Source organism: Nothobranchius furzeri, chromosome 10 (assembly GCF_043380555.1).
Source record: "Nothobranchius furzeri strain GRZ-AD chromosome 10, NfurGRZ-RIMD1, whole genome shotgun sequence".
Taxonomy (NCBI): domain Eukaryota; kingdom Metazoa; phylum Chordata; class Actinopteri; order Cyprinodontiformes; family Nothobranchiidae; genus Nothobranchius; species Nothobranchius furzeri.
In genome coordinates this window covers 54,698,216-54,712,395 of record NC_091750.1, presented here as the reverse complement: position 1 = coordinate 54,712,395, position 14,180 = coordinate 54,698,216, and the positions used below count along the sequence as shown (strand labels likewise).

The window sequence follows — 14,180 nt, the reverse complement described above, 5'->3', positions numbered from 1 at the left end:
CCCCCTAATTTAGTAATTATTAATTAAACTTTCTTTTAATTTCCCATTTATTTGGGTTTACAGGTTCTAATAAACAAAGAGAAACAGGCCATCATTGTTTATGATCCTATTTCATTAACTTAGATATCTTAGAGGACAGACACATATAGTCTGGTAACTTTTTCAATTGCATATTTTAACAATAGTTTGAACTTGAACTTGCTTCAAGAGGATTTTTATTATTTCATAGCATTTTGGCTCCAAATATGTTCAAAGGATCAAAACAGCCATTAATACAATTCTTTAGTGTGGAAACACAAATCTCATTTAAACATTTTCTAATCGGATACCGCTTCACAACGCCACAACATTTCAATTTACTCTCCTCAGAGGAAAACAACCATAAGGCCTCCTTTCCATCAGACGTGAAAGCAGCATTTTACCCACAAGCACCCTCCAAATCGGAAGGGTTTCAAATGAGAAATGGGAGTGAATGCGTTGCACACCGATGGTTCCACAAAGTCACTAAATCATTGGAGATTTGCAACACCAAACGTGATTTCAGGAGTCCACACAATAACAAGCAAGGAGAACGATGGTTGAATGTATCCAAAAAGGTCTGGTTTATTTTCTGTTCTGTTTACGTCGGCTACAGGGGTTTCACAGGAAATTACGTTTGTTTAGCTGCACGTGACTTTTATTTTGAAAGTTTCTGGATGTTTCACACTACTTCGTGTTTGACTTCCTGTCTGGCTCGATCCAAACCACAGAGTTTTATGTATTTTTGGAAACATAACGCGAAACATACAGACCCCTAACATAGGGTGTATAATATAGTCCCAAATCGTAGAGCGTAAAAAGTAGACCTGAAACTTGGCCAGTAAAAAAATAAACATAGCGCGCAAAATATAGACCTGAAACGTAGCTCATAAAATATAGACCTGAAACATGGTGCATGCTGCATGGTGGCGCAGTTGTTAGCACTGTTGCCTCGCAGCATGAAGGTTGCAGGTTTGAAACTCGGCTGCGGCCTTTCTGCGTGGAGTTGCGTGTTCTCCCCATGCATGCGTGGGTTTCCTCTGGGTACTCTGGCTTCCCCCACAGATCACAACATGCCCTATAGGTTATAAATTGTAAGTCACTTTGGATAAAAGCGTCTGCCAAATGAATAAACATTGTAAGGTTATGAAGTTCATTGTTTTCAACTCCATACAACTGCCCCCTGGGCACAATAACACTGTGTAGAAAAACCAAGGTCAGGTGTTCCTCAGACTGTTTATATTCCAGGAGAAGAGTCCGAAGGAGAAGAAGAAACTTTACTTAATCAAAGTACTTTATTTGTGATTAAAATTGTTAAGCAAAACAGATGTTGATCAACAATAATCAAGTGAATGATCTGTGAAATAAATATGTCATGATTTATGTTTAATGAAAACAGGACTACGGCACAGACATACTGATCCTCATCTCCATAGAAACGCATGACACATTGTTCCAACCAATCAGAGCTTTCGGCTGCCGCAGGAGAATCTGGTGTTGACTTCAAGTGTCCAATCCACTTTACTCCAACTTATCAACAATTCAGAGATATAAAACAAGGCAACGCCATTTTAAGGCAGTTCCATTTTGACTTCAGTTCTATTCACCATCATCCTAAAGAAAAGCGCAGCCTGGCCAGATGTGTTTTCTTTAAACTAAGAACTGTGAAACGGGAGATTTTCGTCGTTTAACAACCAGACGACGTCCTTTCAAAATAAGAGCACCTGCTGACGCCGCTGAACGGTACCGGGGTCGACCCTCCAGACGGGCTTTGAAACGTTGTGATCGCTGCACCGACAGCTCCAGCGTACATCCGAGGTCTCCAGACCTGGCATTTCCTGATCTACCTGGGAGACCCCCACTGGGTACGTACACGGCAAAATAGCGGCTCATGTCATCACTTTATAAGCCTCGTGATATCTAGTCATAACAAAGACGACCAGATTCTTTGACGTCAGCCTAGGGAATCTGAACCAGACACACACACACACACACACGCACCAACACAACATCCGAATCCATTCTCATCCATCACAGAGTAGTCCTGGTAGATTGTTTAGAATTTATAATTCAGAAATTAAAGATTCTCAAACGATCCCATCTCTCTCTTTTCTTGTCTCAAAGTCAATACAGAGTGTTTAATTAAACTCCCTGATGATAAAATTAGCCTATTCTTCTGTTTATAAAAAGTGAACTACTAACAGTGTATTAAAATACAACTTTAGATAGTTACATCTAGGGTTGTCACGATACTAAAATTTCAAACTCGATTCGATACTTGAAAAAAATACTCGATTTCGATACTTTTTGCAAACACCCATTTATCGAACAAGTTTATTCAAAAAATAACATTCCTCAATTTATATTACAAAACTTAAATGTTAAGAATTAAGTGTGTAAAGTGCTTAAACCTTTCAAGTATCAGCATTTTTTAAAACGTGCATACAAAAACTGGTGAAAGTTAACACTTAAAATCATGAATTGTCTCACTATATATACACTATTTGCAGAGTGATGTTTTGCTGCTTAAACTCTGTTTAAGGTGCATTTTTGTCATAAGATGTAATGCCATATGTTTTGTTCTGTACTTTTGAACAACTCTGTTGGTCAATAAAGGGAGAAAACGAATTTCTCCACAGTAGGACTGTCAGCTCCGCAAGGGACAGACACGCACGGACTGACGGAAGCGTTTTGCTCTTTTACTTCTCCGTCTCCTGGAGAGTGTTGCAAAGCAATTGCCCTGCAGGACAACAGAGGGCGTAGCGCTGTTCTGTGGTATCCTGTCATGCATCGGTCCAAGATCGTGTGTTTATATTGTGTTTTTTGTGTATATAAGAGACTTTTAACAGGGACATATTTGTCTCTCATTCTCCCACCCCTTCATGCGCTTCCCACCTCTAAACCCACGTTTCCTGTCATTTCCGTCCACAAATAAAATGCTTGCTGTGCATCGTTTCACTCCTCCAGTCACGGGGGAATTAAACGTTCATATTTTTAGAGTTTTTTCGCGAGGTATTCTTCAAGCTTCTCCGTGTCTGCCGCTAGTTATCCTCGGCTCTCTTTGCAATGGCGGCGCTGTAAACAACAGCGGCATCCTGACCAATCACAAGCTTGCGTAATCCGTCTCGTTCGACGGATGTTTAAAAAAGTGGGCTCGACTCCGTACGTACTTGCGTGCCCTACGCAAGGACGGATAATGGCGTTGCGTGTCTCCGCACTGACGCAGACGGAGAAGCATAAAGCCGGGCGTACACTGTGCGACTTTTTCACTCGCAGCGTTCAGCTTCAGCTCAAACTGTACGACTTCCTCGCAGAGCAGATCTCACGAGTCATGTGCTCACACTGCACGACCCAGTTCTCGCATGCGACCTGACTGCTCACACTGTACGTCTGGTAGCAACACGTCGGCCCTAAAAATGTGCTAAAAATAGCAGTTTTTACTCAACACGTCAGACTTTTTTGTCTTGCCTGTTGTCCTTCGGGAGTGCTGCAGGAGGACACACAGGGATTTATGGGGGTTGGATGAGGAAAACGAAATAAAGAAAGTGAATCTGTGTTTTGTGATCAGTTTAATTTGACATGAACAGGACAAACACGCTTTCTTGACAATCTTTGTGAGTAAAAAAACGTGTAGAAACAAAAACGAACAGCGTCTGTTAATAGGGAAATAGCGAGCGACCGGCCGGCATTGATGCAGGATTGCGTGCGCATGCGCCGTGAGCGGTTCTGATACTTTTTGGATCGTAGCTGCTCGCAGCTGCTCGCAGCGCCGCTTCAACAGTGCGATACCCTCACGAGGGACGAGCGAAATATTAAACACACCAGAAGTCCCTGCGACCTCACGACTGCTGATCGGCGGCTGGTCACGTGGTGTTAATCGCCTCTCGTAACCCCCTGTACACTACACGACCGCTCGGCGCAAAACTCGCCCCGATGTCGTGGCTTCTTGCACGACTGGAAAATCGGCTCAAAAAAGTGAAAAAGTCGCACAGTGTACGCCCGGCTTAAATCAGGCTTAAGGTACATCTACCGGTAATCTTAAAAAAAACAGACTGGCGCACGGCAGTGACGTCATTAAAAGCGCCGGTTAGATTAGCCGCAGCTAGTCTGTTTACGCCTAGAAATCCCAGACCAGACCCGCTCCAAACGAACAGGGGAATCACGTTAATGATTCCTAACAAAACCTTTCGACATGAAGATGTTTTGGTGCAGATAATGTCTTATTTCGAGGCTGCACCATGGGTGCCCGTCCGCACCCGTTATATGGATATACGCTGACGGCGATGGACCTACGGTAAATACCCCGGGGAATCCAAGTAGCACCAAAGTTGTCAGCGTGAGAAAACAAACGTACTGCATGCTAGAAATTAAGTCCGGGTTGCAATAAACGGGAGTTTCCTTTAAGCACATAAGCGTGAATATACAACTATGTGTCGGACTTGGTATGCTAATTAAGTTGGGCTGTGAAGCGTCTCCCAAATTCGCTGTTTATGTTTTTGTTTATTTATTTGGCAGACAAAACTTGGATCGGAGACAACTCACGTGGGAAATTGCTATGTAGCCATGCGGCGTCTTCTTCTGTTTGTCTGGGAGGCGGAGGCTGCTTTACGGCATCTGGCTGTCGTGCGTGTCGGTGTACTTGAAGAAGGCTGTGTATAATAGTCCATAATATCGATACCACAGGGATGGAATATCTCATTTAGATACCACTTTTAGTATCGATTTATATCTGGGTATCGATTTTTTTTACAACACTAGTTACATCACTTTGATTCCGTTACATAATATGGCGAGCCTAGCTTGATATCTGCACAGTTTATTACACTTTGTGCCGACTCTGAGACATTTTGGGATATTTTTTGGTTCAGTGTCTGTGTGTTAGAGAAAAAGAAAAAGGCGAGCGCTTCCTCATTCAGCTCTCAGAAAAAGGGGGTGCACATTCATCACCCTCCAACAGGAGACGCTGTTTAATCAAAACACCTTAAGTGCTGACGTGTGCTGGCGGCCACTTTGGGGCCTACATCTAAGGGTAAACATTTCTCCTGTTTTATTGCATTGGAACCGTCTGTTTATTGTTTGTCGCGGTTTTTGTGACACTGTGTGCATCCATTTGTGTAATCGGAGACAGAAGACTCCGTCGGAAATTTATTTCCATTCGATGAGCGCAGAATCCGCGCTGTTCTTAGTCGTAATTCTCGTTAGCACCTGCCGTAGCTTGACTTGCTTGGTAAACGCTGTCAGCCGAGAACAACCGCAGAGCGATACTGCATCCAGATTGCGTACGCTATTGAGACCCTTTCAATCACGGCGCGAGATGCCCGTTGGTTGATCGAGGCAATTTTGAGACCCTGGTCGCAACAGGGCGTTCGCTAGCATTAGCCGACGAGCTAACTAGCCACTCTTCTCGGTGAGAAGGCTCGGGAACGCGTCCCGCGCAGCTTTCTAGCCGTTCCGACGCAGCGGAACTGCGTCCTTTAATCCGCTAAACCTTCCGGTACGGAGTACTTTAAGGTAACGTTAGCGGCGATTCTAATACACGCTGCGGTGTTTAGAATCGTGTGATTGCTACGGGGATCAAAGCCGGGTGTCGGACGACGCATGCGCGGCGGTCCGCCATCTTAGGTGCCCGACACGTAGCTCGACCCGCCATCTTGGACAGGTCAAATGACAATGATATTTTTGGCATTATTGAACAATTTTGCCCAAAATATTCATTCACCAGCCAAGCTTCCCTGTAACTAATTCTTTGAAAGATCTACAGGTAAGGTTGTTTCTGAATAAACATCTAATTAGAAGGCAAATTCGAAGAATAAATTAATAAATTATACAAGAAAAGACTATTTACTATTTTGGAAAATGGACTCAGAGCTAACAATGCAATTACAATCCCAGCTTCAGGCGGCGATTCAAAACACTTTCCTTCCCATGATGACTAACATGATGAACATGATCTGCAATCTTCAGAAAGACGTCGAGGGCGTCAAACAAGTTGTGCGTGAGTCTCAGGAGACCCGGCCAGAGACTCCGTGTTTGCCTGAGAAGCCACAAAATGAGACTGAAATGCTGCAGGTTGATGTTTTCACAGGTTCTGATTCACAGGAAAACAACAACACCTCAAAGGAAAGCGACATCACCTCTCCGGTCGTTCCATCCGTGGCGATGTTAGGCGATGAACCCGCAGATGACGACCGCAGTACCACTACTACCACCGCCGTAACTGAGAAAATTTTGCTTGCACCTCTGGTCGTGAGAAAGGGATCTAATAGGCCCGCAGTGGAGGTCACTGTAAATCAGAGACATCGCTGTGTCGCATTATTAGACACAGGAGCGGACATCTCGCTCATCAGCGGAGCTCTTTACAGCAGCATGTGCGAACAAAGGGGGGAGGACATCTCGCCCCCCACACTCATTTCGGGCCCAAAGGATTTTGACGAGTTCTATGGCGCTCCCTCGCCCGCGGCTGCGACGACTGAGGTCAACATCTCGATAGGAGGCATGTCCTTTAAACACCTCGTGTACATCAGCGAGGAGATGCCGATGCCCATGCTCTTAGGGTTGGACTGTCTCCAACGCCTTGACGCTAGAATCAGCGGTGCGTCCGGACAACTGTTTGCACGTGTGCGGAAGCCAAAGCCGTACAAACCGTGGCCTGACACAGGCGGACGCCCTTCGGTGGCATGTCTTTCGCGGGGGGACGCGATTTCGACCTCACCACCACTCTCGAAGCCACCGGGTAGACCCCCGGAACTTCTGTTACAGATTGAGAAGGTCATAGACCAAGCGGATGCTCTCACCAATGATGTCGAGCGAGACCAGCTAAGACAACTTTTGCTAAAGTACCAGGATTTTCTTTCACTTGACTCCTTGGACTGTGGTCTGACCACTATCCATGAAGTCCGGATTCCTACCAGGCCCGATGCACCGCCGTCCTTTGTGCGGCAATACAAGATTCCCCTGGCGTCCATAGAACCGGTCCAGGAAATCATTGACAGCCTCTTGGCTAACGGGGTCATTCGACCCTGCAACAGCACTTACTCGGCTCCGTTGTGGCCGGTACTGAAGCCTAATGGTAAGTGGCGACTTACCATTGACTACCGGCAACTCAACAAACAGGTTCCCTTGTCTAGGTGGCCTATGGCACGCCTGGAGCAGGAGCTTCCAAAAGTGAAAGATGCTAAGTACTTTTCCACCCTTGACATTGCGTCTGGATTCTGGACGATTCCCGTCCACGAATCGGACCAACACAAACTTGCTTTCTCCTTTGCCAACCGGCAGTACACCTTCACCCGGTGTCCTTTTGGTTATTCCAACTCGCCAGCTGAGTTCAACATCTTCTTGAACAAGGCCTGCCCCGATGCTCGAGAGCGTGGGACACTCATCTAAGTCGACGACATTCTTATTCGTCGGCGTACGTTGGATGACCACCTGGCCGAGCTGGACCATGTCATGGGTCAGCTCGCGGCGGCAGGTGCTAAGATCTCTCTCGCCAAGGGACAGTGGTGCAGGTCGCGAGTTCAGTATGTTGGCCTCCTTGTGGGACCACAGGGAGTGCAGCCTCAGCTTGGCAGGATTCAGGGTGTTGCCACCATCACACCTCCGACGAACGTCTCCGAACTTCGCAGCTTCTTGGGGGTCTGCAACTACTCGCGTCAGTTCGTGGAACATTACGCTGAGTTGGCACGACCTCTGACTAATCTGTTGAAGAAGGATGTGGCGTTCGAGTGGGCGGAGCAGCACCAGCAGGCCATGGATGACCTGAAGGCCGCCATGTGCTCGGCTCCGTGCTTGGCGCTCCCCGACTGTGACAAGGAGTTCCATCTTGAGGTTGGTTTCTCAGCTCACTGTTTGAGAGCTGGTCTCTACCAGATTCATGACTGCGACAGGCGTGTCGTGGCCTATGCTAGTAAGCTCTTGACTGGACCTGAGTTGAAATACTCGGACTGTGAAAAGGCTTTGCTTTCCACCATGTGGGCAGTTAAGTACTTTGCGAACTACATTGGCGGACAGAAAATCATCATTGAGACACAGCACCAGCCGGTGACCTTCCTTAACAGTCAGCGCATCAGAGATGGTGTGGTGACCAATTCACGAATCGCTTCGTGGCTGCTGGCTCTTCAAAGCTTCGATATCGAGGTGCGCTACGCCCAGAACCGACGTAGCCCTCTTGGCATGGGTTTGGCTGCGTGCCAACATTGCTCAGACGACGCCATCGCGTCAGTCCCGCCAGCCAGGCCCCCTCAGGCTCTTCTAAACCGCAACCACCACTACTACGACCAGTCATACTGTGCGGGTTTACCGACCGTATACGTGGATGGCAGTGCTTTTCGGCACGGTTCTGCGCCTAGTGCGGGCGTGGGTGTCGTCTGGGTAGACGGTGACCGCAGGGAGTCCCGATGTTACTCTCTGGGTGGTAAGACCTCACAGTATGCTGAAGTGGCGGGGATCGTGATAGCGCTGCGTAGCGCTAGGGACCATGGCTTCCGTGAACTGGTGGTTTGCACTGACTCGGACTACGCGCGTCTCAGTTTCTTGTGTCATCTACCAACATGGAAGAGTAACGGGTTCCAGACCGCTAGCCGGAAGCCCGTCAAAAATCAGGCCCTCTTCAGGGCGTGTGACATTCTGGTGACTGCACTTGACATGCACATTTACTGGCGTAAAGTCAAAGGTCACTCTCGCGCACCTGGTCCTGAAAAGGAGTTGAACGATCTTGCAGACTCTTTGGCCAAACAGGGCGCGACCGATGGTCCCCTGTGGGTTTTCGAACCCGGGTGGCTTGAGGGACATGTGTGGTCTTTCCCTGATGAAAACCAGGTGTGTGTAGTTACTCGAGCTCGGGCTGCTAAAGCGTCCGACTCGGCACCACCCAAAGGTGCGGTGGCCGTTCAACCTGCCTATTCGGATACCGATCTTGTCAGTCTTCAATCCCGGGACCCTGCTATCAGCAGGATGATCAAGTACATTTCTGATCCTAAAACCCAGCTACCGACTTCCGTCGAGCTTGATTCCGTTCCAGAGCTTCGCTCTCTCTTTCGTGTGTGGTCCACGCTGAGGGTCGTCGAAGGGCTGCTGATGCACGCCGCCAAGCCTCCTTCGCCGCCTGTCCTTGTTACTCCAAAACCGCTGAGGAGGGACATGATCTCGCAGGCTCATGACTCTCCATCCGCCGGTCACAAAGGCGTCAAGGCCACGTTCGGTGCCCTGTGCCAGGTTGCTTATTGGCCGGGGATGCATCGTGATATCTCGGACCACGTCGAGCGTTGCTTGGTTTGTTGTCAGTTTCAGCCGTCCAACCCTACGCACAGAGCTCCCCTACAAGAAAAAGGGCCGACCACTCCGTGGTCGGACTTGCAATTCGATTGGGTGGGGCCTCTGACCAAATCCACCAGAGGGAGTAAGTACATACTTACTGTCACCTGCGCATTCACCAAATGGGTTGAATGTTTGCCAGCTCCTGATGACACGGCTAAGACTACAGCGGTCCTCTTGCTGAATCACGTTTTTGCCCGCTTCGGTTTGCCCACGAGGGTCGACTCGGACAGGGGTACCCATTTCACCTCTGACGTGATGAAACATCTTTGGGAACTGTTGGGTGTCAAGGCTAAGTTCCACATTAGCCACCGGCCCCAGTCCTCTGGACAGGTCGAAAGGGTGAACCGCACGGTTATCAGCATGTTAAAAAAGTACGTGAAAGCTAACCACCGAGATTGGGATGTGAAACTTCCGTTGGTCCTCATGGCCATACCCGCTACCCCTCACGAGTCTACAGGTGTCTCCCCGTTTGAAATGATGACGGGTAGGCAGATGACCCTACCGCTTCACCTGCTGTATCAACGACGGGTTCCGTCCGACACAGCCCCGGCGTGTACGAGCGGCCAATACTTGCAGGACCTGCGAGATCACCTGCTTGCAGCATTCTCGTTCGCACAGGCATCTCTGGAAAAGTCAGCTGAAGGCAGAAAAACTTATTACGATAAGAAAGCCTCACATTCCGAACTCGATGTAGGTGACCAGGCCTGGTACTACATTTTCGCTCCCAAAACGGGTAACAACAATGCGACCTCAGGGAAGCTGGCTAAGAAACTTTTGCCCAGATGGTCGGGTCCATACCTGATTACAGATAAGATCTCTCCGGTCGTGTATCAGATCAAGATCGCCGACAAAAACAAGGCGCCCGTCTACAAATGGGTACACAGGGACCATATCAAACTGCACAAGGGTCCCACAGATTTGGCCGATACCAACAACAACAATCCACCGACTTCAAAAGGGGGGTGATAAATACGTCCCGTTGGTTCCACAGATTTCTATCTCTGATTACACAAATTTGTTTGTTTGTGAGTGTACATGGTTGTCTTTCCTGTTATACGTCACGTGCAGACTTAAGGTGTGTTGAGACGGACGTGCTGTGGGCTCCTGGAGTCAGGTAAAAGGCCAGGTAACAGTGAGTGGGTTAGGCCACATAGTACTGTTGTCCAAAATTTTGTTTTTTTTAATCTTTACTAATCACAATTCCTTAGGGGTACATTAACATGAACATGATTACTAACCACTGATTTACATTTTAGTACTGATTTACATTTCTGTTTATTTATAGTACCTTTGACCAGTTGATTTTTACAGTGAGAATTCTGTTTGTGATTATCACTTCTTTGATTTATCCTACTGGGCTATAACCAATTTTGCCCCTGTCCTGACACAAGTATTTACAGTGAGGATTCACTGATACCAGTTAGGGTTTCTTTCATTTTTCTGCTTCTCGCATCATCCCTTTTTGCATCTTACACAGTCAGGGCTGCATCCATTTCTTCACTTAATGGGTAATTACACTTAAAACTAACACATAGTACAAAAGGCACTCATAGAGTTAGGTTTTTTATTATTTTTATTTCTTTGATGACATGAAATGCACTTTTGTCGTGTCTACATTGAAGTGCCTACACTGTGCTCTCTCTCCTCTGCTGAGCTCGTGAGGATCCTGCGTCCTGGGGGTGGATCCGTGACTCGTCATCTGCATCGACTACTCCTGGGTGGTGCTCCGGCTCGTTGGCCTTGGACGACTGTGGTTCCGGCATGGCTGCTGGGACACCTCATTCGTTGGGATTACTGTCACCTGATCTTCCCTTTTTGTGGATTACGATAAGTACTCTTTCAAAGTTCAAAATTTTTATTTGGAATATTACCCTGCTTGCGGATACAACAATCGATTTTTAATTGGAATACTACCCTGTTCGTGGATACGTTCAAGATTTGCTCCTGCTTTGCTTTATTGCCCGTGAGGATATGAAGTTGCTGTTGCTTCGTTTATGGCTTCCATGGGGAATAATTAATAACCTGCTGACTTGTGTTCTTCCTGAGGAGTATGCGTGACTGTTCTCCGGCATGGGGTTCGTGCCTCACCACAGATGGCTGTTCCCTTGGGATCGCATCCGGTTCTGTTGTCAAGATTCTTCATAACTTGGGTTTGTTCAACGACCAAGTGGTCTCTTGAAGGACCACACTGACCTTGAAAAGGGGGGATATGTAAGGTTATGAAGTTCATTGTTTTCAACTCCATACAGCTGCCCCCTGGGCACAATAACACTGTGTAGAAAAACCAAGGTCGGGTGTTCCTCAGACTGTTTACATTCCAGGAGAAGAGTCCGAAGGAGAAGAAGAAACTTTACTTAATCAAAGTACTTTATTTGTGATTAAAATTATTAAGCAAAACAGGTGTTGATCAACAATAATCAAGTGAATGATCTGTGAAATAAATATGTCATGAATTATGTTTAATGAAAACAGGACTACGGCACAGACATACTGATCCTCATCTCCATAGAAACGCATGACACATTGTTCCAACCAATCAGAGCTTTCGGCTGCCGCAGGAGAATCTGGTGTTGACTTCAAGTGTCCAATCCACTTTACTCCAACTTATCAACAATTCAGAGGTATAAAACAAGGCAACGCCATTTTAAGGCAGTTCCATTTTGACTTCAGTTCTATTCACCATCATCCTAAAGAAAAGCGCAGCCTGGCCAGATGTGTTTTCTTTAAACTAAGAACTGTGAAACGGGAGATTTTCGTCGTTTAACAACCAGACGACGTCCTTTCAAAATAAGAGCACCTGCTGACGCCGCTGAACGGTACCGGGGTCGACCCTCCAGACGGGCTTTGAAACGTTGTGATCACTGCACCGACAGCTCCAGCGTACATCCGAGGTCTCCAGACCTGGCATTTCCTGATCTACCTGGGAGACCCCCACTGGGTACGTACACGGCAAAATAGCGGCTCATGTCATCACTTTATAAGCCTCGTGATATCTAGTCATAACAAAGAAGACCAGATTCTTTGATGTCAGCCTAGGGAATCTGAACCAGACACACACACACACACACACACACACACACGCACCAACACAACATCCGAATCCATTCTCATCCATCACAGAGTAGTCCTGGTAGACTGTTTAGAATTTATAATTCAGAAATTAAAGATTCTCAAACGATCCCATCCCTCTCTTTTCTTGTCTCAAAGTCAATACAGAGTGTTTAATTAAACTCCCTGATGATAAAAACAGCCTATTCTTCTGTTTATAAAAAGTGAACTACTAACAGTGTATTAAAATACAACTTTAGATAGTTACATCACTTTGATTCCGTTACAACATGTAAACATGAAATGTAGCGCGTAGAAAATAAACTCAAAAGGCAATGATAGCGTTCCATTGCTTCTAGGGCTCATCCAAAATGTTACACTTTGATGCCGGTGGAAAGGAGCCTGAAATGGTCTGGGCTTGAGAGTTAATGTGGATGCTTGCTGCAGGAAGACTGAAGGGAGTAATTTGATAATGTAAAGAACCATGAAACGTGTAACAATATTCTGCTGAATCTTTTGGCAATCCTGTGGCCGCTACTCTTACCTTGGCTGCGCTGATTTGCTCTTTCCTAAACCGCTCCAGGGGCATAATCAATACATCACTGGCGTTTTCGATCTACAGAGGGAGAAAAACACAAATATTTATTCTAATTAATTAGCATGTACACTTGTTTACTGAATCTTGTTTAACCATGAATGACCAACATGATGATTTGTTGCTTGGTTTTCACAAATGCAACAATAGACGTCTTTTTAGGCTTTACTACATCTTTTAGGTTAAGCCTGGTTCACACAGTACAAGCGCTAGAGGTACCACACTACATGGCCCCGATTTAAGAGTGTCAAACTGCACAATGTCTCCCTCTAGCAGGACTCGCCAAAATCACACGCAACATTTATTACTGAAGGCCGACAGATACCCAAGACAACAACGATTACAGGAAAAAAGTGCTAGCCTCAACGCTTCTTTTCTTAGATTCCAAAAAGTAGTTGCTAATGTTGACACCACTACTCCCTCATTGTTCTAGTTGTTCTCGCAACTCCCTGGGAGTATTTTCAGTGGTTGTTTGCAGACCGGTGGGCGGATCCCACTGGGCGGCCATAGACTGCAAACAACGTCCAGTCACTATTTCTAATAACAACTCTGTTCACCAGAAAGACTGTGACCTTACTGTGACCTTGACACCTGTGTTATTTGTCTAAAAATCTCTGCCAATAACATGGCTGGCACCGAAATCAACTATCGGACCATCAGGTATTTGGTCTGATCGAACTCCTCCAGTTAGCAACAGAACACCACTGGCGTGAGAGGTTCTCTGCTCAATAATACTAAAGAAGAAACAGCCGGCTGCTACCACATCAACTTTAGGACAATCTACCAGAGTACCAAAAAGAAAAACATCATTTGAAGTCACAGAAAACATTGACTAGTATTTAGTGCTCTTGTTTCCTCTGGTGATGCAGGTTTCCAGTAGCCTGGCAAGCCAGACTAAATAAATGTATTATTTAGTCTGGCCACGCTCCATTGACGGCTCTCGGCTGTGGGGCGGGTTCTACCGTTGTCTTTCAAATGATCTCCGCATTCCACTGGACAATGAATGTGACATACTCTTGTTTCACTCTGTTGCATCATCCCACCCACCAGGCATATAGAGTGCCCTGATTGGCCCAAAAAGCAGATAAAGCTCTGTGATTTGTTCACTAAGCAGATAGAGCACTATGATTGGCCCACCATTATGGACCAATCACAGCTCTTTATGTGTTTGAAACCCCTCTAGAGAGCTGTGATTGGCTAGCCAGAG

At 46.5% G+C, this 14,180-nt stretch overlaps 1 protein-coding gene across 4 annotated transcripts in view; it reads right to left on the bottom strand.

Moving 5' to 3' along the window:
* The window catches only part of LOC107386708 (rho GTPase-activating protein 26), a 154,636-nt gene that overhangs the window by 54,253 nt on the left and 86,203 nt on the right, over positions 1-14,180 (bottom strand). For all 4 annotated transcript variants that reach the window (XM_070555790.1, XM_070555791.1, XM_070555792.1 and 1 more), the window contains one exon: positions 12,923-12,994. In XM_070555790.1, coding sequence (XP_070411891.1) covers positions 12,923-12,994 — 72 coding nt within the window. The remainder of the gene's footprint in view (positions 1-12,922; positions 12,995-14,180) is intronic.